Source organism: Misgurnus anguillicaudatus, chromosome 21 (assembly GCF_027580225.2).
Source record: "Misgurnus anguillicaudatus chromosome 21, ASM2758022v2, whole genome shotgun sequence".
NCBI classification, from domain to species: domain Eukaryota; kingdom Metazoa; phylum Chordata; class Actinopteri; order Cypriniformes; family Cobitidae; genus Misgurnus; species Misgurnus anguillicaudatus.
Window position 1 is genome coordinate 25,631,258 of NC_073357.2, and position 27,013 is coordinate 25,658,270.

At 40.7% G+C, this 27,013-nt stretch overlaps 4 protein-coding genes across 14 annotated transcripts; all 4 read left to right on the forward strand.

Annotated features, from left to right (window-relative positions):
* Window positions 1-295: 295 nt before the first annotated feature.
* rbm4.3 (RNA binding motif protein 4.3) lies at window positions 296-3,331 on the forward strand. Its single transcript, XM_055198992.2, has 4 exons — window positions 296-428; window positions 1,148-1,584; window positions 1,676-2,317; window positions 2,661-3,331. Exons 1-3 carry the CDS (start codon window positions 334-336, stop codon window positions 2,287-2,289), a joined length of 1,146 nt encoding a protein of 381 aa, XP_055054967.2. The 5' UTR covers window positions 296-333; the 3' UTR covers window positions 2,290-2,317; window positions 2,661-3,331.
* A 1,342-nt stretch (window positions 3,332-4,673) lies between these two features.
* On the forward strand, window positions 4,674-8,579 carry rbm4.2 (RNA binding motif protein 4.2). Of its 2 annotated transcripts, XM_055198969.2 has the most exons (4): window positions 4,676-4,792; window positions 5,375-5,805; window positions 6,172-6,919; window positions 7,170-8,579. In XM_055198969.2, the coding sequence occupies exons 2-3, from the start codon at window positions 5,394-5,396 to the stop codon at window positions 6,900-6,902; spliced, it is 1,143 nt and encodes a 380-aa protein (XP_055054944.1). In that variant the 5' UTR covers window positions 4,676-4,792; window positions 5,375-5,393; the 3' UTR covers window positions 6,903-6,919; window positions 7,170-8,579. The 2 variants fall into 2 exon arrangements, with proteins under 2 accessions (XP_055054954.1, XP_055054944.1); XM_055198979.2 differs by lacking the exon at window positions 6,172-6,919 and having other exon boundaries at window positions 4,674-4,792.
* On the forward strand, window positions 4,697-13,357 carry rbm4.1 (RNA binding motif protein 4.1). 8 transcript variants are annotated; one of them, XM_073859905.1, is made up of 5 exons: window positions 8,679-8,693; window positions 8,853-8,921; window positions 9,384-9,818; window positions 10,955-11,818; window positions 12,668-13,357. In XM_073859905.1, exons 3-4 carry the CDS (start codon window positions 9,407-9,409, stop codon window positions 11,794-11,796), a joined length of 1,254 nt encoding a protein of 417 aa, XP_073716006.1. In that variant the 5' UTR covers window positions 8,679-8,693; window positions 8,853-8,921; window positions 9,384-9,406; the 3' UTR covers window positions 11,797-11,818; window positions 12,668-13,357. The 8 variants fall into 8 exon arrangements, with proteins under 8 accessions (XP_055054912.1, XP_055054904.1, XP_055054887.1 ...); XM_055198912.2 differs by having other exon boundaries at window positions 8,675-8,693; window positions 8,857-8,921; window positions 10,955-13,357; XM_073859904.1 differs by having other exon boundaries at window positions 10,955-13,357.
* Window positions 13,358-14,346: 989 nt separating this feature from the next.
* Window positions 14,347-26,840, forward strand: sf1 (splicing factor 1). 3 transcript variants are annotated; one of them, XM_055198889.2, is made up of 12 exons: window positions 14,347-14,764; window positions 15,059-15,187; window positions 18,157-18,232; window positions 22,042-22,194; window positions 22,287-22,376; window positions 23,649-23,832; window positions 23,912-24,027; window positions 24,121-24,228; window positions 24,343-24,529; window positions 24,626-24,839; window positions 25,001-25,165; window positions 25,815-26,840. In XM_055198889.2, the coding sequence occupies exons 1-12, from the start codon at window positions 14,509-14,511 to the stop codon at window positions 26,135-26,137; spliced, it is 2,001 nt and encodes a 666-aa protein (XP_055054864.1). In that variant the 5' UTR covers window positions 14,347-14,508; the 3' UTR covers window positions 26,138-26,840. The 3 variants fall into 3 exon arrangements, with proteins under 3 accessions (XP_055054864.1, XP_055054856.1, XP_055054874.1); XM_055198881.2 differs by having other exon boundaries at window positions 14,348-14,764; window positions 15,056-15,187; XM_055198899.2 differs by lacking the exons at window positions 14,347-14,764; window positions 18,157-18,232.
* Window positions 26,841-27,013: the final 173 nt, after the last annotated feature.

A 27,013-nucleotide genomic window follows, 5' to 3' on the forward strand; every position in this document is an offset into this window, starting at 1 on the left:
AACACGTATGAAATGTGGACAGACCATTCCAATGGGCACTTCGGGGAGGAAACGCCGCATGCAGGGTCGCCTCACAAAAGTAGAAAGTAACGCTTTTATTACTAATTTTGCCGTTTGATATCAAGTCACAATTCACTAGAGTTAAAACATCAACTGCTCTGCCCACAATAATATGTTCACGGCAGAGCAGACTGGAATTTTCCTTGTATTAAAACGCTCGCCACAAGCTAAAGTTGATTGACTGTCTTTTGTCCAATCGGTGAAAGTGACGTTTATCAAACGCTGCTACGCATGGCTACATTTTCGCGCTGGTCTTACGCACGATACGTTTTGATGCTGATTGGTTCCACCCGCCACATAGGCGGAACTCAGGAAGTATATATAATAAAAGACCCACCTCTTCTTCCTCATTGTGGCGAAACCTGGCGGTAAGTACGTTAAGCTGTTTTTGACCTTCAAAATCTTTATCTTTGTGTGTATCTTTGCAAGTGCTTTTGAACTTTAAGTATTTTAAATCTAAGCAGCGTTGATGTCTTAATGAAGACATTTAAAAAAAAATGTAGTTGTGGGGCACGTAAAGGTCGTAGGAATCGTGTTTTAACTCGACGCACAACGCCTCTTAAGCTAGTAAGCTAATCTTGTTAGCGTATTCAACGGAAATGTGCCGCGCGTCGAGTAAATAGCGTGTAAAACGACCCTTTGTAGTAATCGTAGTTTTATTACGATATCGATTGTGTGTTTTTGCTTAAAAAACAACAACAACGAAGAACTGGCCTCGTATATTAGCAAAACATTATACGCACGTTTTGTAACTAGGCCGTAACGTTTTGTAATGTACGATGAGCGGAAAATACTCATTTTTGTTAGCGCAAACTTGTCTTGAATATTACTCCGACTTGAACATCTTATATTTGCATGTTTTCAAATAAGATTTTAGGGCGTTTAAATAGATAATTTGCATGAAAAACTGGTTTGACTGGATTGGCTTTACAGGAAATCTAAGATGGTGGTATGATTGGTTTCGATTTCACTTCTACTTAAAGTTTTATGGTCTCATTCTAACCGCATTGTTGTTTTTGGTCTAACGTATTGTGCAAGTTATTTGTTAAGAGTGATCAACTTGATGTTCTTTTTCACTTTGTTACAGACTTCAGATCATTAACAACCCAGCCAAGATGGTAAAGATTTTCATTGGGAACCTGCCTCCTCAGGCAGAAGTAGAAGAAATAAAGGCCCTGTTTGCTGAATATGGGACAGTCACTGAGTGCGCCATTATCAAAAACTTTGCTTTCGTCCACATGGATGATCGCAAAAGTGCAACCAAAGCTATCAGAAAGCTTCATTTGCACAAGCTGCACGGAACACCCATCAACGTCGAAGCAAGTACAGGCAAGAACCAGGGTCCGGTGAAGCTTCATGTGGCTAATGTGGAGAAGGGAACCGAAGATGATCTAAGAGCGCTGTTTGAAGAGTATGGTTCAGTTGCTGAGTGCGCCATCATTAAGAACTTTGCCTTTGTGCACATGAACAACTCCGATGAGGCAATGGATGCACTCAGGGGCTTGGACAACACTGAATTTAAAGGTAGGCATGCTTTGTTTTCTTTTTCACAGATTACACAGCTTATTTATACACTTTGTTCCTAATAGCCGATATCCGATGTTTGCGCTTGCAGGAAAAAGAATTCACGTGCAGGTTTCAAAGAGTCGACCAAGAGGAGATGAAGATGAAGGCTATGGCCCCCCAGACAGAGGATATTGGCAGCCCCGTTTTCCCGACCGACCCGAGCCCCCTGGTTATCCCAGAGGTCGCTTTGGGTATCCACCTGGCCCCCCACCACCACCTCCCCCACCCCCCAGACGCCCCCCATACGCAGAGCGTGCACCTGGATACGACCGCGATCGTGGTGTGGTCGACTATTATGAAAAGTACCGTGCCCGCCCTTATGGCGCATCCTCATATGAGGACAGGCGTGCCGGCGGCATTCCCCCACCCCCACCGCCCCCTGCATCTGCCATTATGAGAGAACGAGTGGCTGGCAACGGCCTTGACCCCTATGAGCGACGGCCCCTTCCACCCCCGCCATCCTCATTCTACCCCCGGGATCGCAGTCCCATCAGACGTGCTCCTCCTGCCCCCCCGGCCCCCGCAGGAAATGGTTATTCGTACGAGCGTTCTCGTCTCTCCCCTCTCTCCATGTCTCGTGTCCCGATGTACAGCATGCCTCGGCCCAGAGAGCCCTATGCTGACAGGGTGCCACCACCACCTCCTGCGCGCTACTCGTATTAAAGCGAATCCCTGCGCTTTTGTAACCAAGGTGAGAAGACGATTTCGTGTCCCGCAGCGCTCAAATTAGCTGTAGGCACAATGTTAATATTGAGTTTAGACTTATCTGCTGCGTAATAAATGCGCAAGAAGCAGTAGCGTAAACTTCGTATCAAAATAACTGAATCGTAATGTCAATGACCTTATGGTCTTTTAAAGCATTTTTTTAATCTATGCTTCGCATCGAAGTGTTTAAAATGTAAATGTGGGTGACTGGTCTTGTAAGCTGCAACCTTTTATTTCGCATTTTAAAAAAATGTATATATTTCTAACTAGGCTTCTCGATTCAATAGACACTTCACCCATTTGACTCATGTGGTTTGCTCTCTTTTCAGGTGTAAATTATTCAACCAGATCGTCGTCGTCGTTGTCTCCAGATGCACGTGACGCGATACGTCTTTGTCTGCCAGAGCGCGTTTCGTTCGTCTGCGCATCCTAGTGGAAGAATACGGTTGCTGACTGCACATTCTATAAAACAAAAACGCTTTTACACGCATAAAATTCGTTCTCATGCTAAATTGTTAACTCTTTGCCTTTTTTCCCCTCCCTTATTGTTTTTATTGTTTAGTGTTTAATAGGTGAGTTGAAGCACTAAGCCAGCAAAAGTTACTTAAAATGGTGGTTTGAGCTATTTAAAGAACACAAAACAATTTTACTTTCTAGGAACATTACAATGTATTAACACTGTACTTTTATTTTTTAATCTGGATTAAGGTTTTAGTTTTGTTATTGAACCTCTGTATCAGGCGCTATAGCAAGCCGACAATACATTTGTGTGAATTTAAGTTTGTTTTTGTAGGCATTTGTTGAAGCCTGAAATAAACAGGTACACTCGTGCGACATGCAAGTACGAATCCAACATCCGCAGCAATAAAGTTTTTCAAAGACTGGCTTTATTGAAAGTGTGCTGTAGTTTGAATTAATTTCAGGGCATAGCAATTCAAGGACTGTGTACTTTTTCTTTCCTTAAACACTGATTTAAGTTTTAATAAAGACTGGAACTTAATGCGTCGTTTTTGTTTTCTCTCCAACCTTTAAACTTAATTTGCCCAAGAGGCCATTGAAGTACGATCAAGAGACTTATTAGCACAAGTCGTGTAACATCTGGTAAACTTATGTTTAGAAATTTATTGTAATGTATTATAAACCAGAACTTTGTGCGACAAAATGAGCGCCATCACTTCGTCTTCAAAGCTGTTCTTTAGCCGCTAATGTCTCGGCCCATATATGTCTAAATCGACATGTCTAAATTGCTGATTTCACCAAAGTGGATAGACTACCCCCAATTTTGTCACATTAAACACTGTTTATAATTTTGCATTTAAAGGTTTAAGACAGGTAAGTTGATGTAATGAGTGTTTATCACAGCATGCATTTATTTGATTTTTCCAGAGTAGTTGTATACCTTTACACTATCATAATAAACATTGCATGACCAACAATTTATATTAAACCAAAAAAATCTTTGGTTATACTTTATTCATGAAATATGTATTTGTAATGTAGGCTGTCCTCTGAAACTTTGGGTAAGTTGTAAAATAAAGGTGCACACAGTAATCCTGTTATTGCAGCGGTCTTTGAGTGGAAAGGTTTGGGTTTAGGCGTGATTGATTGGTTTTGAGTGAACACAATGGGTCCAATAAAGGGTGGAATGTAACCACATGTGTGGTGATCCCCCTTCCTGATAGCACACATACATCTCGGAGACGTCTATTTGATGTCTGTGGTTTCATCTACAATATGTATCATTTTGCTTATCTGCAGTACGTCTTTGAGACACTTGCTAAAATATGTCATATAGACATATTGAATACGTTTTTGATTTAGAATGTATGTAAAACAGCTCTAAGACCTTTAGCAGATGGTTTTGCACACCAGATGTACTCCAGATCTTTAGCAGACATCTTACAGACGTACCTGTGCTATCTGTAAATAATAAGTGGTGTAATACAAATTTATAAATTTATGTTAATCTGAAAACATAGTAGGCCTATGTGCGTTTATTGACGAAAATTTACTTTGTGCACCTTTTTAATCTATGGAAAGTCGTCGTCCCTTCAAGCTTGTATAACATTGATAATAAAGTTGATTTACTTGGCAAATATGACTCCTCGTTTACTTTCTTATGAGCCACTTTCAGTGTATATGAATGACAATTGTTGAAATAAAGCTAGGATTTTACGAAATGATGACATTTCACAGCTTTATTATAATAAAAAAGCCGTATAGGCATGCTGTAGCGTTGATACACAAAATATTGCACAAAGACAACATAAGATGTTTCATTTGTTGATGTTGTATTTAGTTAGTACATGATAGAAAATGGTTACCACGCTAAACAAAATAAAAGCTGTTAAAGCTTTGAATAGCGTTTCCGCTCGTGGACCGGAAGTGCTCTTGGTGGCGGCGCATGACGCCATTTTAGCTCATTCATCTTCACAGGCGGTGAGATTTCCTGATCGATACGGTAAGGCAGAGCTTTTTATCTCAAATTTATTTTTTAAGCAATCATTTAAGGTATACTTATTTTATAAGAAAATAGTACGATATTAAAAAGTAATGTGTGTTTAGTTTTGCGTCGGCCAAATCGGATAACACCATGTTGTCGCGCTAACTTGAGTAAGTTAACGTTAAGCTTTCTGTAACGTTAGCCGACGTATCAACAACAAAAGAGGTATCGACGGTCACGGGCCTGTTTTTTATATCGTGTAACGAGCTATAAAAAGTTACAAAATAAAAATTAAACGTGTAATGGGCATTTTCTAAGACATGCGAAGACGCGGCTAAACGAGGCCTAGTAACGCGAGGAAATTCGGCTGCGCCATAAACCGGGTTCCGTGCTTCATCGTCACAATTTTATACACTTTTAGTAGTCCAACGTGTCATTTTAACACTTAGTTGCATTTGAATAATTTTATTCTGAAGCCACACACTTGCTTTAAGTTCTGATGCGGTTTCAAGACAGCAGTAATGTAACGTTACGTTAGCTTAAAGAGATAACTACCATTTGATATAACGTGCATTTCGAAACTATGCTCCTTCTGTCCAGGAAATAAACGGCAATAAAGATGGTTAAGATCTTTGTTGGCAACCTATCCTCGAGCACGACCACGGAAGATCTGCGCTCGCTTTTTTCTCAGTACGGCAAAGTAAAAGAGTGTGACGTCCTGAAAAATTATGGCTTTGTACACATGGACGGTAAGCAGGAGGCCGAAGAGGCTATTCGCAAACTGCACCATCATGAGCTGAAAGGTCAACCTATAAATGTGGAGATGAGCAAAGGAAAACCCAGGGGCTCAACCAAGCTGCACGTGAGCAACATCGGCAGTAACTGCACCAACCAACTGCTCCGGGATTTGTTTGAAAAGTATGGTCCTGTAGTTGAGTGTGACATAGTGAAAGACTATGCCTTTGTACACATGGAGCGAATGGAGGATGCCATGGAGGCCATCAGTGAGCTGGAAAACACAACCTTCCAAGGTGAACATTAATGGAAAGCTGCGAAAACCGTGGTTGCCAAGAGTTGTTTTTGCTTCATTGTTTTTAGCATGGAAAGAATATACAACTACTTTGTAGATTTTTGTAATTGCCAAATTAAAACGGCATTCTAAGAATATTTTAATTTGACATCATATCTGATAAAAGTTCCAATGTATATTGATAAAGTTTTTGCATAAGTTGATAAAATGTGCGTGAGTGTTTTCACCACAAGTTTTGCTTATAGACATTAACTTAATAATATTTAAGTGCACTGTGGCTGTCGCCATACAATTGTTCTCTTTAATACGTGACGTGAGCGGGAGAAAATTTTACATTGTCTTGCGTGTGTTCTCTTCCTTCCACAAGGCAACCTGATCAAAGTGCAACTATCCACGAGTCGCCTCCGCACGATACCCGGCATGGGAGACCAAACTGGCTGTTATGTCTGTGGAGAGCAGGGCCACTGGTCCAAAGATTGCAGACGTGGTCAGAATGGTAGCTATGGTGGTTCGGGGGGATTCCATGGCGGTAGAGGCCCCCCGAGGGGTGGGCCAAGTTATGGCATGAGTGGCCCTGGAGGTCCTCCTAGCCGAGGCTACCCAGCAGGGCCACACCCCCCTCCCCCACCTATGAGCCGGCGTCCCAGCTACGGCGAGTACGGCGCAGATGCTCGAGATCGGTTCCCCAGCAGGCCGCCGAGCACCTATCCAGAGAGGCCGCCCGCATATGACCGAGATCGTTACGGAGGCATCGATTTCTACGAGAAGTATCGGGCTCGTCCGGTTGGCTCTAGCCCTTTTGCGGATAGGCCTCTCTCTATCCCCCCTCCTCCCCCTCCCCCTTCTTCTTCTCTCTCAAGGATTCGGTTGGCTCCTCCCAGCCTTGATCCCTATGAACGACGTCCTCTGGCGCCCCCACCTCCCACAGCATCGGCATACTTCTCGCGGGACCGTAGCCCAATCAGGCGTGTGGGCACGGGTTCAGAAGGCTACTTGTATGAGCGTTCGCGACTTTCCCCGGTCTCGAGGAGCTCATCATCATACCCCGTGCCGCGAACCAGGGACAGCTACACCGAGCGGGTTCGATACGCATACTAAGCCACACACATGCTAAGGTGAGCGAAATCGGGTAGTTAACATTGATGACCCAGATGAGATATCAACCGTGATGTGTTCTAAGCGTAGCGATGTATTACATAAGCATATGAGTGAGTGAAACAGAGCAATGCAGTAAGCCGCTTCGATTACAAAGTGTAGTAAGAACAGCCGCTTGACTCTTCGGAGTTAAAAAGTGAAGTTTAAAATGCTTGTCATTTACCTATCATATGTTTCACCAAGATTTGTTCTTTGTTTTTGTTTTTTTAGGTGTTCAAATGATACAGCTTTCCTTCCACCTATATGACTTTGATCAAAAATGACCCAAGATGCTGCGCTGGATTTAAAAGACGGAGGATTGAAAAGACACTTTGATCACAATTATTCGATCTGCTTCTAAATATTTTACCCATATTACACACATACAGATTGATTTTCCCATTATTAAAGCATATTTTTGTCACCTGTGCATAAGTTAGTGTTTTGTAGATGGGTTTTGCCTCCAGTATCCCAGAGGTAAGGTAAAATATCTGATGTCAGCATCATTTTTAAGATTTATTAATAGCAAATAACCATATTCGAGTGAGGCTTTTTTGTTCTTTAGTGTTCTTGTGATCCATTTTTTTTCTTTGTCAAGATTTTCTCCAGCTGTTAGGTCTGCTTGCCACTAAATATTTTGACTTTAATTAAAAATAAAGGGATAGTTCACCCAAAAACAAACCTGTATTTTTGAGAAATTTTTATAACCAAACTGATCATAGGGCCCCATTGACTTGCATTTTGTTTTTTGTTTTTGGCCCTACTGTGGAAGTCAATTATGCCTCAAAATATCTTTTAGTGTTCATCAAAACAAATAAATTAACACAGGTTTATAACAACGTGAAGGTGAGTAAATTAGGACAGAATTTTCATTTTTGTGTAAACTACCCCTTTAAGTTTTGTAAGGACAATCTGTTTTTTTTCCTTTTGGTGATTTTATTTTTTTATTTGGGGCAGTGGCCATCTGTATTTGAATATTACAGCTGCAAAATGCTTTAATGAAAAATAAATTCAAATCCAACATTCCAACTTCATATCTGCTACAGGTGATTGGTTTTATGGAAATGTAAAAAAAAATCAGAGTTGAGATTCTCATCTGCTCGAAGATGCTTGTCATTCATTTGGTTGTTGTGTCTATTTGGTACAGTTAAAGGTGGGACAACTTGTTATACTTTAAGGTTTTGTGTAAAATTTAGACGTTTGGTTTAATTTGACTTTTTTACTGCTTGTTCTTTTAGATGTGATTTCATCACAACGTAAAAATGTTGGGCAGTTAATGTGGTATGGGTGATCATTTTTGTAGCCCTATCTGGTTTTGGACCTGATTTTTCTGTTTGTGCTTACCAATGACTGTTTGTGGCAAGGGATTTTAAATTGTATGAGGCACCTGAATGTGTGAAGATGGAAATATGGACTGTACGTGAGAGTGAATTAGGAACGTGCAGACCAACTCTCACTCAGGGCTTTATTCACCTTTCGAGACTGCTGACATTTATTAGCGTTTCTTCTTTATGGGTGCCTTGGGAAGCTCTGTGAAAATGTTTATAAATTTGATTTTCTGTAGTTTGTACATTTCCTACAGAAGTCACGAGTGTGTTTTATGAATTATCTTTTGTAATAAACCAATATTTTGGTGACAAACTGCCTCTTTTATTGATGTCGTCACACAGTTGAGTATTTATATTTACGCTTAGGCGTAAGCAGAGGCAAAATAAACCAACGAAGAAGTCCACGCCCTTCAAACGAGTTTATCTGGTATACAAGTTATTAATTCAATGGTTTTGTATTGTATAACATTTATTATGCATTGTTTAGCCATATTTCGGTTTGAAGTAAGATTTTACACGAGGCTTTCCATAGAGAGAGAGAAAAAAGGGGTGGGCAGTGTTCATGCCATGCGTTTGTATTTTCCAGTCAGCTTTGATTTATGCGATGCACGAGTGACGCCATTTAATCTCGCTGCTGCACGCACTGTGTGATAAGGTACGAACTGCATCTTTATGCTCCATCCAAATTATTGCAATGTACGCATAGGCCTATGTTTATGACCAGTCTCGTTTTTGCCTCTTTATGTGATGCAAACGCATATGTTTCGTTATTTCCGATCTGCACATCTTCTCGTGTTACCGATTAGCTAGCTGTTGTTGTAGTGCTGTACGTCTGCTCACTACATGAAATATGAATGCATTGCTGTAATTACAAAAATCCAATTTGACGTACTAATAATTTGGATTTAGATGTTAATAAGACACATATCTAATAAATCAATGGCGGGCGAGTAAGTCACGCGTCTTTTCATTGTCCTTTCGCGCTGATTCGCGTCTCTGCGCATAACAATAACATGATTTAAAAACAACATAATTATATGTATGTCTGCCGCGTTTGTTTTGATATAAAAGTTACAATTACTTATGCACTTACTTTCGTATATATCCCCCACAACAGGGCCTACATTTTGATTTAGTACAATGGTGAAAATCTTCGTTGGGAACCTGTCCCCGGACACTACAGCGGATGAGATTCGCTCTCTCTTCTCTCAGTATGGGAAGATATCCGAGTGTGACACCGTGAAAAACTTCGGCTTTGTGCACATGGATGACAAAGCGGAGGCGGATGAAGCTATAAGAAACCTTCACCATTACGTGCTCAACGGTTTGGCAATGAACGTGGAGATGAGCAAAGGCAAACCCAAGACATCTACGAAACTTCATGTAGGGAACATCAGCAATACCTGCACCAACCAAGAACTCAGGGCTAAGTTTGAAGAGTATGGACCTGTGGTGGAGTGTGACATCGTCAAAGAATATGCTTTTGTACACATGGAGCGGGTTGAAGATGCTATGGAGGCCATCAGTGGTCTGGACAACACAGCCTTCCAAGGTGAACCAATGAATTAGTATGGTACTCAGTGTAGCCAAAAATAATTTGATCATGTCATTTTGTACCCAAAGTGAGCCTCATTACAGGCTGGTAAGTAGAAGATGTGGTAAGTGACCAGTGAAGGGTTTTGAATCTTGTTACTCTACATGGAGGTCACTATTTTTTTTGTGTTTATTAAGTATCCATAAACTGAGACAATCTGGTAGCAATCAAAAATCCATGCTAGTTACTCTTAAAGTCAACATGAAATCATTATTGACCATATTTTGTTTATTATGCACTTTTTGTGTGTGATTAATCTGCGGCATTTTTCCAAAATTTGATAATACACATCCCTTGTTTTAAAATTTTCCTGCCAACCACGTGACCCTATTCTGGTATGTAATGCTCACTTTTTTATGAGATCAGTGTCTTATTGATAAGCATAGATATGTACACTAGATGTTGCCTTGGCTACGGCAGTTCACTGGACCGAATGTGTCAAATAGAGCCGCCATCTTGAAATAGGGGAAACCCGCATCAGCATCATTGTATGCAATGGTGTAACAGAAATAAAACCACCATAAATCGTCATGAATGCGATTTTCTTGGTTTTCTTTTGGTTCGTTTCAACGGTCAGACATGTATTTAGCATTGAGTCCAGAAAAAAATTTAAGTTTTTATATTTTGAAAATCTACTTTTAACTATAATGCATAGTGCTAGTAACCCTAACATCCATACACAGCAAAAAAGTATGGCATCATCCATGAATTCGAAGTACAGGTGGAGATAGCCGCTTTACCTAGCTACTTCCTATGACAATACTTTCCTGTTCCAAGATGGCGGCCGTTTTGTTGCATGCTTAGAACCCCAAGGCGACATCTAGTGTATATATCTATGATTGATAAGTCGCACCCTAAATTTGTTTTATTGAATTTGCTTATTTTTACTTTAGATCATAAAATTTCAATAGCTTGCGAACGGCGTTTCACGTTGACTTTAAAAATGAAACAGATTTTGCGTGGGAAAATGATGTGCGTGTCTTGATGGTTGTGTGTGAGGATTTTTAAAAATCTAAAATTATGATCGTTTGTTCCGTATAAATGCTAAAGTAGTACATTATGGCAAATTTTCTTACGTCTTTCTTTTCCTTAAGGCAAACTGATGAGCGTGAAGCTTTCGACTAGCCGCCTGCGTACCGCGCCGGGAATGGGAGAGAGAACGGGTTGTTATCGGTGCGGGCAGGAAGGCCACTGGTCCAAAGAATGCCCATTGGACCAGAACGGCTCCTACCGAGAGGGCTCAGGCCCGGCAGGATGTGGGCCCCTCAGGTTTGGTGGGGGTGGCGATCGCGGCGGCCGGGGTTTTCACCGCGGCTTCAGTGGCGAGCAAGGCTACAGTGGAAGCTTTGTACCCTCGCATGGCTTCACCAGGGGAGCAGGGTATGGTGTCCCTGGGTATGGAAGGGGTGCAGGTTTTGAGAGCGCAATGAATTACGGTTTGCCAGCGGGCTACGGCATTGGCGCGGATAATAGCATGGCCCCGGCGTACGGAAACGAGGCTGCGTATGGGAGCAGTGGCATGGGCTACGGTGGTTCGTTGCCTGCGTACCCGATAAGGCGACCACCCTTTGAGGAACGAGATCCGTACGGTGTGGTGGACTTCTACGAGAAGTATCGGGCACGTCCGTACGGGACCAGTTATTTCGAAGATAGACACGCGGTTCCACCTCCTGTTCCTCCTCCCCCGTCTTCCTCTGCGATCGCGAGGTCCTCCACTAACCTTGACCCATATGAGAGGCGTCCCCTCCCCCCTCCTCCAGCTCCCACCTCTTCATACTATGTCCGCGACCGAAGCCCAATCCGGCGAGTTCCCATAGAGGCGGAGGGATACGCGTACGATCGCGCGGCCCTCTCCCCTGTCACTTCGCTTCCCAGCAATTCTGTATATGACGTACCGCGGGATCCATACGCCGAGCGAGCTCGCTATGCTTACTAACCTATAAACTGAACACATTCAGGTGAGATCTTTTTAGAAATACAAAAGGTGAGATCAAAATTTGATTTAAATCACAACTGTTGAGGGTTATTGATGTTAAGGTACTTTTATTCTACGATCCATTGTGTCACTCATCATGAGCTGTATTTATGCTCTTAAAGTCTGTGTAAAGTCATTCCAGAGAATTGTTTTTAAAGGCATTATAAATTTTAGAAATGTATTGGTGATACACGTCGTTACAAAGACTGTGAACTATATAGTACCGAATTGTGGAGTTAAACAGTTTTTCCACATTTCTGTGTTTAGAATTATTTGGGCGGGGCTACAACTGTGGGTTCATGAGACCCTGGAGCCAGATAGCATGGCCCTGCCCTTAAACACAATAGCGAGCATCCACTCAGGTTGTAGTGGTATTTGAAAGTGGAGAGAGATGCAAGCTTTCCCGCAAGTGGGCGATGTTTTTAGCACAATCTGCGGAGACGCCCCCAGCGTTTAAATGCAGGGAATCCTGCCTGTTTTTCCAGTATTTTAATAACTTATTTTATTTACTTGCAGTTTTTTTAATCATTCAAATTTGGCACACATTTAATATCAGACTTTACATGGACTTTAAAGTTACAAGTGTAAAGTTGAACCTCACAGAGGATATTTACAGGTCTCATTTGTTCAAAATGACTAATAGACACATGCCCAGAATATGTTGATTTACTTTTTTTTTAAGATTAGTCAAAAATATGACCTTACTATACTTTCTGTTATTTATAAAGGGTATTTTAATAAATTTTATTTGCAACTTGGTGGTATGGATACCTTAACAGAATGAATAACTGACTGAATAACACATTTTTATAATAGATTTCTCTCTTTGCAGGTGTTTCATGGTTTCTCACTGATCATTTTAGAAGTATAAGAAGAACGATGCATTCAATTTTGGCTGGATTAAGGACAGTACAGACAGCCCACGTCTTTACTAAACTACTTCTGTTGTCTTAGCAAATGTGTTGTAGCCCTGTGTTTTTAGGTGCAAAGAACTGTAAATATTTTTTACCATCATTATTAGTTTAAAAAGCATGAAAAGAATTGCGTTCTTTTCTGCAGAAATCATCGCAATTGTATGTTGGATGCAGATTGTGCCTGCAGTTGCTCTGGAGTGAACAGTCTCAGTATTGTCAATATCACCTTTTCAATTGATTTAAACTTGAATTGAACTCTTTTCTCCTAAGGAGAATGTGCCAGAATCAAAATCGACTGTAAAATTCTTTCTGCACAAACATTTTAACCAAATTGCGACACCACATTTTAAATTTTTTAAATGGAAAAATAAGAATACTAATTGTGATGTTCAGCCTACAAAGCTGAGGTAGATAATTTGCATTATTCTACCTCTTGTGGTCTACACTAAAAATAACATTCTCAGATAAGTCATCATGTATTGTAATAAACCAGTCCTTCTTTAACTTGATAAAAAAATCTGAAAAGATGATTTTGCAGTTTTACTTTGGAAATTCAATTCATGTTATAAATGTGCTGTTAAATTCTTAATAAAATAATTCTTCTTAAACGTCTTTCTTCTCAGTATATAAATATTCTGAATATATTTATTCTTAATCAATATGATTATAATAGAATTTAGGTATGTTTTAGCTACTTGCTATCATTCAGTTATCAAATTGATCAAGTCATATGGGGGGTCCCCACAGTAACAAAGCAGCAGACCCAAAATGGTAAAACATTCCTACCTTTACTATCTAACTGGATGATTTATTTAATACGTATGCTGTTTTGTTCCCAAATAGTTGTGTTTAAAGGCTGGAAACTAGTTTATTAAACATTTCAGCATTATTTTTACTAAAATAAAAAATTTGAGAGACACCTAGTAGAATTTTTACTCCGTAAGCTTACCCAACCTGTGGGGTACTATGCAATGGAAAAGCACCAATAGAGAGTCTCTTATGGGAGGGTCCCTGATCCCCCCCCCCCCCCTTAATTCGAGCACTGCTATCATTAATGATAGAAATGGGTTTACAAACCAGGGGGTCACCAGAAAATTTCAAAGAAATCTTTCTAATGTGTTTTTACTTATAGTCCCCTTTATCTCACTTGGGATAATAAGGCAGGGTTCTTTGTAAAGCTGGTTAAACAAGATTAATTGTCAAATTGGAGCAGTACAAATACAATTGAATTAAAATGTTTATTTGTCCAGCATTAAGTGTATGCCATTCGTTATTCGTTTTACACGGACACACACGTTAAGCAGCCTTTCGACTTCATGCGATGCTGCAAGAACCGACAGCCGAATGACGTCAAAGTTCCGCGAGAGCGATTTAAAAGCAAACCCCTCCGTATGATTTCGCGAATCACTCTCGCGGTACTTTGACGTCATCCGGCTGTCGACTTTTCCTGTTTGGAGGTTTGCCTTGTTTATGGAACTACCAATAAGATGCAATCAAAATGTTCTTGACGTATCTACGTCACATCCCAAATGATCCAATGACCAACAGCACACACAGACGGACATTTTAGCCAGCCAATCAGATACTTCTAAAGTGGCGTCAAATCACCTTTGTCAGTTTCACCGGACGCCATCTTAGCTAACGGAAGAAAGAAGAAGGTTGCATGTTAGCCGACATACGTTTATTTTAAAGTATCTAAAAAGGCGATAGACGCATTGTTTGTAGACTTTAAACAGAGTGAAGACTCTTAAGCCCAGAAATGGCAACGGGAGCCAACGCAACCCCGCTGGGGAAGCTACACCCGAGTATCGGCGCCAAGCGAGGCTTCGACTCCGGGCCCGGTGCAGGATTAATGGCTCCACCCGGGCCTCCAGTGTCTTTCCCGCTGCAGAACTTTCAGCCACCGCAGTTGTCCAACCCAGTCTTTTCCCAGTTTCCCGGAGCCGTGAGTTCTGCCCTCTCAAACCCAATCGGAGTCGGGATACAGTCACAGGCGGGAGGAGGAGCAGGAGGAGGTAAAGAACGTGGATGGGGCCTTGTTGTAGCGCTAAGACCGAGGGCCATTGTCTTTTCTAGATGTGGCTTCAGTCATTGTTAGCTTGATGTGTGATTTTTGCCATTATAATTAAGTTACCCTAATAAATAGATACAACGTACACAATGCATTAGACCATATGGTATAAGAGACGTTAGATGTTTGTATAATAAATATATAAGGTAAGCAGTTTCTTAAACTGTATGTGAACTGCGATCCTTTCTGGACACAACGTGCTGCTGACACCTCGCATGTAACTCATCCTTTATAGTAGATTTTGGGCAGAAGAAGCGAAAAAAGAGCCGGTGGAGCAGTGAGACCCCCGATCAGAAGACCGTTATCCCAGGCATGCCCACCGTTATCCCACCCGGGCTGAGTCGCGACCAAGAGCGTGCTTATATAGGTGAATATTTACATACACTCTTACGTACTGTTTCTAAGGTGTTGTCTGTGAAGTTGCAGAATTGTGTTAAGGGGGATATTTTATATGCACCCAAACTACTCACTTTTTGTCTTTGAGACCAAAACCTATATATTTTTCCTCACAGTTTGCACATCACATGCAGGATGTAAATGCTGAATTTCATAAGTTTGACTTCCTTACGGATCTGGTTGAGGTCATTTAAAGGGACACTCAGTAATCATTCGTAATCTAATACAACCAAAATGTTTTGGCATAAGCTCCCTTGAGATTAAAAGTGCGTCCCAAATCACACACTTGCGCATTATTCTACTTTTTATTTTTTACTATTAATCGTTTACACCAGATGCGAGTTCAACGATTTGCGCGAGTAGATTACATACAAAGTCAATGCAAAGACGCGTCCTCGCGTAGGGCGATGCGAATGACGCGATATGGGCGGCGCGTTTACACCTCAAACGCGTCTTCGCCCAAGTTGAAAATATTCATCTCCAGCGAAATATTCGCATGACACAAAGTTAAATCCCACGAGTAATCTAGAGTGGGCAACGCGATGCGATTGCACGCTTCGCGTTTGGTGTAAACCCACAGTAAGTGGTGTGGATCACATTAAAAATTTGCACATCAAGTTTTTGAGTGATGATCTCATTTAACAAAAAAAATAATAATTGTGGAATGCTGCACTTTATGCAACACTTGGCCGTGTCTGAGCTAATATTCGGCAAAACGAATAACACTGACATAAAAAAGAAGACCAAGTTGATTTTCATTAACTTGTATTGTTTTGTGCATAAGACGACATTTGCCCTCGTCTAAGAAACCGGCTTGTACTTCCGGTTGTTATAGTAAAAATCGTTAAGCATTCCATTTGGGACAACTCTACTTTTCTAAAATGAATACACTAGATGGTAAAGTACACAATGCATAGTTTAAGTGCACAGTGTATAGTATGTCATTTGGGACACCGATCAAGTTTTCTGTCATCTTGGTGTGCTAATTTAACCTTGTTTCATTGTTTACATCTTATGAGGCAGACACCATGGCTTCATAAGTTGTGGCAACTATGGCTAAAGTTACTGTGCAAACATTGTTATGGGCACAATTGTGCACATGCCATAAATTATTGCATTAAGTGTCGGCATAAAGGCATAAAATTGCTGAGTGTTCCTTTTTAAAGTATAGACTTTGAGAAGTTTGCTAACCATTGTAGTTCATGTCACTATGCATAGAGAACCGAGACAAATGCAGTGCATTGTCACCATCTCCGTACGTCTGTAATGACCATATAGATATTGTGGTCCATATGGAGACGGTCATTCCATGGAAATTCAGCACTTTGCCTGAATTCACTGAATGTACTAACTCCATCGATGTGCAATGTGAGGACGTTGAAGTGCTAAGGTGTTAGTAACACTGTCAATGTTTGCATTTCATTTGATGTCCATTAGCAAGAACCCACAGTGTTTTACTGATGTTGCTGCTTGCTGTGAACTGTCTCCAGCTGCAGGACTTCATCAATGCTCATTGTTTACGATGCAAAATAAATCGGACCACAAAGCATTGCAGGTCCAACATTGAAATACAAAAGGCATCTTGTTCCTTGGTGTCTAAAAGCTTAACTTGCTAAAATAATCGCTGTCTTGTTTTTTGATGGCATGTGGTGTAATGTGCTCAAAGCTAATGTGATTTAAAGACTATACCTACGTCACCTTAACTAGTTTTCTATTTATACCCGACACATCATGTCTCCTCCTGCCATCAACCTGCATCATATAGACAACATAAACTTTGGGGTCTGATTCTTTTCAGCATGCCATAATGCATGTGTAAACCCATTAAATGCTTCATGAGTGGTGCAAAACACAGGTCACATTTTGGGTTTCTACAGGCTAATTTGGTTGGTATGGCTTGAAGCCTTAATAAATGTAATTTTTTTACTATGTGCATGAGGGAACTGCATTAATTGGTTTACCTAATTTCTAAATATTTGATTTCAGTTCTGGTATGTATTATTATTGATGACTGTTGTGTGTCAATAATTCATTTAAATGTTATTTATTTTTTGTTAGTGAGCGCTTAAAGCTAGTATGTAGATGTTTATTAAGTTACTTTACATTTTATTTCTTGCTTGTTGAAGAAAGTGATAATATAAAGATAAATGCTCATTTTAGGAAGTGCTTAAAATGCATTTATTTAACTTTCTCATCCTTAATGTCAGAAGTTGCACAGGTATGTTTCTTTAAATAACTCTGACAAACTAAGCCTATTGCAGTCTCAATGACCTTAAAATATTTTACTGTACAGTAACAATTGACAGTCTAATTTAAAAAAAAGTATAGTTTAAGTTTAAATCATATACATTTAATTTAGTTTTGTTTTTAATAACTACACATGATTCTAAAAAAAAATTGGAAAAATAAAGAAGGAATGCAGTTGCTCAAGCCAATAACAACTTTTTTTATTTTTATCCACCCAGCAGGCCTTCCTGTTTTGCCACCTGTTTTATGTCAGTTATAAATGTTTTTAATTATTTATTGCCTTTGAATAAATTCATCATAGTAGTTTCTTTCCTCATAGGAGGTGGCAAAAAACCCGAAAGCCTGTTGCAATGATTCTCGTCTTGTGATTTACTTAAATCCTAGCGTTTTGGAACTCGAGTTGGTTTTACATTGACCTCATTTATATTTTTATTGGGAATGTCCACATGGCTCAGGAATAGTTGAGCACAAACATAAACGTGTTTTCCAGAATGAAGTGGGATTTCAGTAAATCCAAACATTTGTTTCAGAGGATCAAATGTCTTAAGTTGACCTTGATTCCTAGTGACCTGACAATTGCCAACTTTAGTCATATTAATTTGACAGTGTACTGTTTCTGCTGTGTGGGTTTTAGCTGTTAACCACATTTCTCTCCATCCTTGTTTTTTTCTTTCCTAACCTGATTTCTTCCAGTCCAACTGCAGATCGAAGACCTGACACGTAAACTGCGTACAGGAGACCTGGGAATCCCTGTTAACCCTGAGGACAGGTCGGAATAACGATTTAAACCCACCAACAGTAACATTTTCTTTACCTTTTCTATGCGTAATTTGAGGCCAGTTTGTGAAACAAGTCATTGTTTAAGCAAGGGGTAAGTCTTAATACCTTGCTCCTTAAAATAAAACCTCATATCTTTGCATCTCTGTGACAAAAATATAGATATTCTATATTCTGATAACAGTGAAACGTAATGAAACGAAAATGCTAAACATTTTTTTTTGTAATTTTTGGATCTTTCTGTTTAGAGAAGCAAAGATATGAGCAAAGCCTAAGAATAGTGTGTGATCATCTAAGATCAGACTTTAATTTGATTAGTTTTACCAGGAAAATGGTACATTAATGCTACATACTCTAAAATTAAAGATAGTTTGCTGTTCATATGTTATACAGTTCATAATACAGTTATTGCGAATTTTAAAGGCCTATTCACACAGAATGCCATGTAAAATAACTTTTGATTTGAAAATGTACAATCCTATAATGCTGTTGCATGCAAACAATTGAATACCAACAATCCAACTTTATCTCTGACTTATGTGCTAGTTTCTCACTAATATTTTACAGACACACTAACACAATTCAGTGTAGCAGCATTAGGCATGAAGCTGCTTGTATTTTCATATGGCTGAAATGTACTAGTTGCAGACCATGTTATCTTTGTACTAGAATCCTATCACTCACTACATCAAGTCTTCAAATAGATTGATTGTAGAGTATAAATACCCTTGCCCTGCATCTCCTCTGTGAACCAGATGTCAAACCAACTTAGAGATACATTGCTCCAGTGAAATGTTCTTGTTGCCTAATGAATATGCATGTCACACTTGGTGTGAATAGACCTTTTGTTTCCCATTCTGTGTGCATAGTCCTTAGAGGGATAGATCACCCAAAAATTAAAATAAAATGAAACCGTGCCTGTTTCTTTATTTTCAGAACCAAAATGGGTAACTTTAAAATACTAACTTTTGTCCTTGTGGTGGCAGTGTATGGTGCCTGTATCTTCTTAAGCTTTAGATGTACACACAAGCTTCATACACTAATTGCATGTGTTGAATATCATTAGTGTTTTGAAGGCTTATTGTTGACTTTGGTGAAAGTCCAACAAACTATAGTCCCTTTCACACATACAGTCTTTTCTGGTTAACAGGTCATGTGTGAACAGAACCTAATCTAACAAAATATAGATCAGGCATTTAGAACCGACGACGTCGACCACACTGACAGCTTTGGGCCAATCATAACATCTTTATACCGATGACGTGTTTACCCCCGCGCTGTTTACGGATGTTTCCACACGCTTCTTAAAAGTCGAGCACACCTGAAGTAAACAAGTTAACGTTCACATTTCTTCACTAAAGTTGTTTAAAACAGCTTACCATCTATTTGCCAAATTGCCGACATCCTTAAGCACACCCTCTGTGAAGCCTAATGTGCAAACGTGGGTTCCGTTTGACGTCGCCTAATGCTGCGTTCACACCAGATGCAGTAGAGGAGTCAAACGCGAGTGATTTCAATGTTAAGTCAATGTGAAGATGAGTTGACGCGTGTCTGGAGGTCTTGCGGCATGAGGCGTTTAGCGTAGACACGATTCCGGCTCATTCGCGCGAATTGAGCATTGCTGCGGGAAACAGCGAGTTGAAAAATTTGAAAATGGGCGGAAAAACGCGCCGCGTTAACCAATCGGGAGCTTGCTCTACTAGTGACGTGATTACAGGAAGCGAGCGGAGTCGCAGAAGCCCCTCCCATGATGAGAATTTCCGCATGAATGAAGCGAGTAAACTCCAAATGTTGAAGCTACAAACTAGACGTGGTAGAAGCGAATTTGACGCCTCAAACGCGGCTGGTGTGAACCCACAGTAACGCAATGTTGTTTGGTCACGAGCGGTGCGTGTACTATTTGATGACGAAATTTGCATGAGAAGCACTGTATGCGGATGCTTGCATATGTGTAAAATGGGACTATTCTTACAGCTTAAGAAACCAAAAAAAGGCTATGCTTGTTTAGGTGCACTTTTGTGGAAATGCACCCAGAGACATAATAAACAAAACTAAAATGTAATCCTTAATTTTTTTCAAAATCATCATCTGTATGCTAACAGAACACTAGAATTATATTGCATAAGTCACATGGAGTTATTTTATGGACTTTTGAAGCTTATGATACAGACACCTTACACTGCCACCACAGTTGGGACATAAAACAGTACAAGACAAAAAAAACTGTTTTGGTTTAGAAGATAAAGGAAAGCTATGGACTATGAACTATGGTTGAGTAAAAAAGGACTACGTATTCACTTTTTACGTGAACTATCCCTTTAACTGTTTGATATTACCCAGCACTTTAGAAGTTGTGAAGGATAGTTAGTGACTGTTTTACGAAAAGGAAAAGTGGCCAACAAAATGATTTCAACACCTTTGAGAGCCTTTAAATAAAAAACCTTACTGATGTAAATTTTATTCTGAACTCTTTTTGTAAGTGTTGATGCATTATTTTTTTTCATGCTTTTTAAAAGTTTTTAAAACATATAAAGTCATGTGCATCAGTTAAGTTGTGTTTCCACCAGTGTAGTTTTGCTAGACTAAGATTTGCTAGTTTGAGCTTGTCAGGCGTTTTATTGGTCTTTTGCTTTTCATTAGATTTATATTTTTAATATAATCCCCCTTCTTGCCAACCTCCAAAATGCAGCGTTGGCGAGCACACCCAAGCACATCCTAAAATATGCATTGTTGGTTGATTGGATGGTCAATAATGGGTTTCCATAATAGGGCAACAACCATTTTTGTCCAGGAATTTCCAGATTTCCGCACTGGAAGACCGCTCGGAGGAGAGACGCATTTCTTTCTGAAATAACCATAACCTTAACATTAATCACCTTGGCCAGACATAGACTTCTTAAGCATTCAACATAGCAGGAAATGTCATGTTTATGACGTGAAAGTGTTTTTGTAGTAGTCACAGCACTTGCTCTCTAAACAGCCATAGGTCCTTCGACAGAATCTTAATCCAAAGTTTTTACAGCGCCAAAGGTTCTTCTTAAAGGTCTATCCACTCCAGGATTTAGGAATGATCGCTCATCAACTCCCAGCTTACAAAACAAAGCTGGGGGGGCTTCAGGTTGTCTGCGCTGGAGAGAGATATCATGCCAAAAGAAAACCAGCAGAAAGTTCTTCCCTCTTTTTCCCCACTTTCTCCTCTTCGAGTTGCCTCTCATATGAACCTTGTGTGGCTCTCTTGTTTGAGAGCTGTTGAAAGTTAACAATGAGTTCAGATTTATTTCTCTAACCCAAATTCCCCCTCTCGTAACTTTTTTCAAGCACAGAGCCTCATTGTGCCGTCTAACAGGTTTTCAGCACCATCTAAGAGAAAGGTAACAGTGGGGGTGCTCTCACGGAGAGTGCAAAAAATTTAGATCAGTGAACGAGTAAAGACACTCTTCAAGTGTGTTGGTTGCCCCATTTGTCTCTCTTCATTTACTTTTTTAGTGCTACCTTAAAGTATTTGAATAATTAGTGGGCTCCCTGACAGGTTCTCCCCCAGTCTGAGCTCTTAGCTCCCTACGTTTTAATTGTTTGAAACACAAGTGGGCCTACACATTTTGTTTTTTTCCATTAGAACGCAAGCACTCTGGGGCATCCCATGCACTTTTTAAATGACAGTAGAGCAAAAGCCAAATACATTATATTAGTCAGGAGTAGGCAAGCTTGTGAATGTTTAAATTGTTGTGACTGCTGAAAGTACTGCTTTAAGGTTTTGACTGTTTGCATCCTACCTTTCTCTTCTTCCCACCCTTGTCACAGGTCTCCGTCTCCTGAGCCCATCTACAACAGCGAGGGGAAAAGGCTTAACACACGTGAATACCGCACGCGCAAGAAACTGGAAGAGGAGAGACATTCTCTCATTACTGAGATGGTGGGACTCAATCCTGAATTCAAACCACCTGCTGACTACAAGTATGAGTTCAACAAATATTATTTTTTCTGATTCTTGCCCCCTCTCTATTGTCTTGTATTAATTGCTTGCTTTATCTCCATTTTTTTTATAGACCACCAGCCACACGGGTTAGTGATAAGGTGATGATTCCTCAGGACGAATATCCAGAGATCAACTTTGTTGGGCTTCTCATTGGGCCACGGTGAGTTTAAAAAATGTTTTAATGCAGGGTTCCCACAGGTCCTTGAAATCCTTGAGCTGTGCAAATACATCCACTGATGCTACTGGACACATCTTCAGTGATGTTCCTGGAATCATTGGGTGTTTCGGGTCTTTCAACATCAGACACCCTCATCCAGGTGACCCAGCTGTGGCTGATCAGACCCCAGCTTGTGTCCAGTTGGCGAATCTAGAATGATTGTTGTCATGGTTTGCAGTTTCCTGTCAATGTCTCCCCTGGTGGTCTCCAGAATCTGGTCGACATCGTTGTCAAACTGCATCCATAATCAGGTCATGTTAGCTGCCGGCCACTTGATCCACCTCCTTTTAGACTTAATGCTAGAGGGATTCTTTTGCAACACTTGGAGGTTCCGGGCACTGTGGGGTGACTCCAGGCTCGGCTCCTCCTGCGTTGTACACCTGTGCGTTGTGTTGGTCCTGTCCCCACCCGACACTTCATCCTTCCTTGGTGAATCTTGTACACTGCTTGAATTTGTCAATCTGGGGGAATAAATTCAAGGCCCTAAATTAAAAATATACATACAAAGATACAGGTCATTGAAAGAGCTTGAATCTATTTTGTGCAAGAAGTTTTCTAGAAAAAAAAAATCCATATTCCCTGTGTAGTGTAGGATAATTTCATAAAAATTCTAGACTTTTTAAGCACATGTGCTAAACAGTTCGCTTTAAATGTTTATATCTTCTGTATGCGAATGTTGATTCAAACCAAAATGCTTTTTTGCATAGTTGTGCTTGCCACATGAAAACATCTCTGGTTACGTATGTAACTGTTGTTCTCTGAGAAGGGAACGAGACGCTGCGTCTCCCTTGCCATACTTTCTGCATCCCTGTAACGCCGTCTTTGGCAATATTTCAGATAGCGATATACTTCCTGGCTCCCGCGTCACCCTGTCTTCGTCGTTAAGCCTCACCATTGGTTGAATTTGATATACACATACACATTCAAATGCACTTATCCCTGGAGGTGTCCCCAAACTGTGTCACCACAGTGACGCAGCACGAGTTCCCTCAAAAGGAACTGTAACAATATATCTTAAAAGGTAACATGATGTTACCTTGCTCTCACTTGAAATGTGTCCCCACATTTAGTCCTTTAATTTGAGGGGGATTTGCACCTTGAAAGGTCCTTGAATTTGAAGTTAACTAAGGTGTGGGAACCCTGTAATGGGATTTCTTTCCTTTGATCTACTTGGCAACGTCGTAACTGAATTTCTGTTTTATTTTGTGTCCTCAGTGGCAACACCCTGAAGAACATCGAGAAGGAGTGCTGTGCTAAGATCATGATTCGTGGGAAAGGCTCGGTGAAGGAAGGGAAAGTGGGCCGCAAAGATGGGCAAATGCTTCCAGGGGAAGACGAACCTCTTCATGCATTAGTCACAGCTAACACCATGGAGAATGTCAAGAAGGCTGTAGATCAGGTGAGACTTGTTCAGACCTGTTCGTGATTTAATTAAAATCATTATCATGCATTATCGCTCATTGTCTGCTTGTCCACAGATCCGTACTATCCTCAAGCAAGGCATTGAGACCCCTGAGGACCAGAATGACTTAAGAAAAATGCAGTTGAGGGAATTGGCACGACTTAATGGCACTCTGAGAGAGGATGACAACAGGTGAGAGAGTGCATGCATTACCTTTGGACCCTTCTCTCAGAGCAGCATGAAATACATAATGTGCATTACATATAATTGTCACATTGTCTTTAGGATCTTGCGTCCATGGCAGAGCACAGAACCTCGCAGCATCACAAACACAACTCTCTGCACAAAGTGTGGTGGAGCAGGTCACATCTCCTCAGACTGCAAGTTCACCAGGTAATCCTAGCCACTTGCCTTCTGCCATTTACAGTTTAGCACCTTGTTATTTGGCGTATGCTAAATTAAGTGGTTTATAAAAACTAATTTTTGTTCTACCTCTTTTATCTGAAGTTCTTTTGCTGCACGGCCTGGTGAACCACCCCAGTCTGCTCAAGATAAGGCACGCATGGATAAAGAGTACCTGTCGCTCATGGCAGAGCTAGGAGAAGCTCCAGTTCCTGCCTCTGGTGGGGGCCACAGCAACCCTCCACCCAGTGGACCTCGTCCAGGAGGACCCACCAACAACCAGCCACTTCAGGTATGACTTGATTTGCACACTTTTCAAGCCAAATTCTTTTAGATTAAATTTTATTTTACAAAAGACGAAGATGTTTAAATTTCCCACACACTTCAGAACCGTCCACCTTGGATGAATTCAAGCCCTACGGATAACAGGAATTTCCATGGCATGCATGGCGCCCCTGGTGGCCCTCACAATTTTCCTCCACCAATGCCAAACATGGGTGGCCCTCCTATGCCACCAAACCCCAGCGGAATGCCTCCACCCTGGATGCAGCCGCCACCGCCTCCAATGGGCCAAGGTCCAGCGCCACCTGGACACCCGATGGGTGAGTGAAACTTGTGTTATGTTCGTTTCAGCGATAGTGTTGTCTAAAGATGTAGTTTAACTTTTTTCTCAACAATAATAAAATGATTTTAGTCTAGTCTGAGATCTAAAGTCCATTCAGAATTTTTCAAAAGTGTTTTCCTGCATGATTTGGGTGTTCAGGTATGATGCCACCACCCATGGGTATGATGCCCCCACCTCCTCCTCCCCCCAACAACCAACCACCACCTCCTCCTTCAGGACCTCTGCCACCATGGCAACAGCAGGCACCGCCCCCACCACCCACCAGCAGCATGGCCACCAGCGCTCCACTTCCATGGCAACAAAGTAAGTTGTATAGTTGTTTAAAGGGACATTACACTTTTTTTAAAAAATATGCTCATTTTACAGCTCCCCTAGAGTTAAACATTAGATTCTTACCATTTTGGAATCTATTCAGCTGATCTCCAGGTCTGGCGCTAGCACTTTTAGCATAGCTTAGCACAATCCATTAATTCTGATTAGACCATTAGCATCGCACTCAAAAATAACCGAAGCGTTTAAATATTTTTCCTATTTAAAACTATTATGCACTGCCCAAAAATAGTCCCGTCATTAAAAGTAACCAAGGCGACTATTTTCGGGCAGTGTGTAATATCATTACGCCTGCTGCAGCCATGTTACATCAGCAAAGTCACTGATTATTACGCCAGAATGAGAGTATAGTTCCTAGCCATATCTGCCTAGAAAATCGTAGCTTTTAATTTTCTGTCAGTCTTAGTACGCGATGTAACTACAGAAGAGTCAAGTTTTAAATAGGAAAAAAAGAATATGGAAACTTTTTGGTTATTTTTGTAGCGCAATGCTAATGGTCTAATTGGATTCAATGGATTGTGCTAAGCTATGCTAAAAGTGCTAGCGCCAGAATGGTATTTTTATTATAAAATTGTAAATAAGTGCTGTTGCTATTGTTTAATTGTGTTGTTTTTTGTTACAGATACAACCACCACATCCACCCCTGCAACTGCAAACCTGCCTCCATGGCAACAGCCTCAGCAGACAGCCACCTCCGGCACTCAGCCCCCTCCACCCATGGGCACGCCTTCTATGGTGCCCCCTCCACCTGGGGTCCAACCTCCACTTCCCCCTGGCGCCCCACCACCTCCACCACCCCCTCCACCTGGCTCAGCAGGCATGATGTACGCACCTCCTCCCCCGCCCCCACCCATGGACCCTAGCTTTGTGACCATGATGGGAATTCCCGGAATGCCACCTTACGGAATGCCCCCAGCACCTCCTCCACCTCCACCCCAAAGTTAAAGGCTCTGTGTAGTCTTATGGTCCTACAGTGATGCCTAAATATGTACACGTAAAAACCACAGGACTATACTTAGTTCTGTTCATTTAACAGCTTGATGTGTTTAGTTAAAGGTTTTTTTCGTGCTTGACCTCGGTTCAAATATTTTGCTCCTTTTCTTGTTTGGACAAGAAAAAATGAGCCAGAGAAAGTATGAGAGGCATGGAGCGGTTAGAATTTGTACATTTGCATTAATTGATAATGATTTTAACTGTAGTATTTTGATCGGTTTTGGTAGAATATTTGTTCATGCTGTTAAAATGTTGATGTGCAGGGAATGTGTGTGTGTGTGTTTAAAAATTATTTTTTTGTTTCTGCCAGCCTGCTTCTTTGTTTTCTTTATGATCCCTCTCCAGTAAGTGAAGATCTGCATATGCTCAACTAGCAACATTCCGACAGATAGAAATCACCATTTATTCATTTAACCAAAACTCTTAATCACATTTGTTGCTGCAAAGTTTAAAAGACATTTGTCTTTACTACACCGAGTAGGTTATTAGCTTACTCATGAGGGTTTTTTTGCGCTTGCCTTGTACCCCAACCCATTTGTTTTTATTTAACAAATGTAAGTTTGCTTTCCATTGCCTTCCACCAAATGTATTTCAATATTTTTGTAATGAAGCATTCAACTAAATAAAAGTTGGCATGGCGTCAGATGTGTTGAAACTTTGTTGAAAAAAGACTCTTTTAATGTTTGTGTTGCATTTATGTATGTAACAAATTTGTAGTTTTTTTTTCTATAGTCCATCCAGACTATAAATAAGACGAAAAGAATTTAAATGAGTATGTAAGGTCATTTAACGTCAACAAAATAACTGTATATGTGTCGCTTTGCAAAC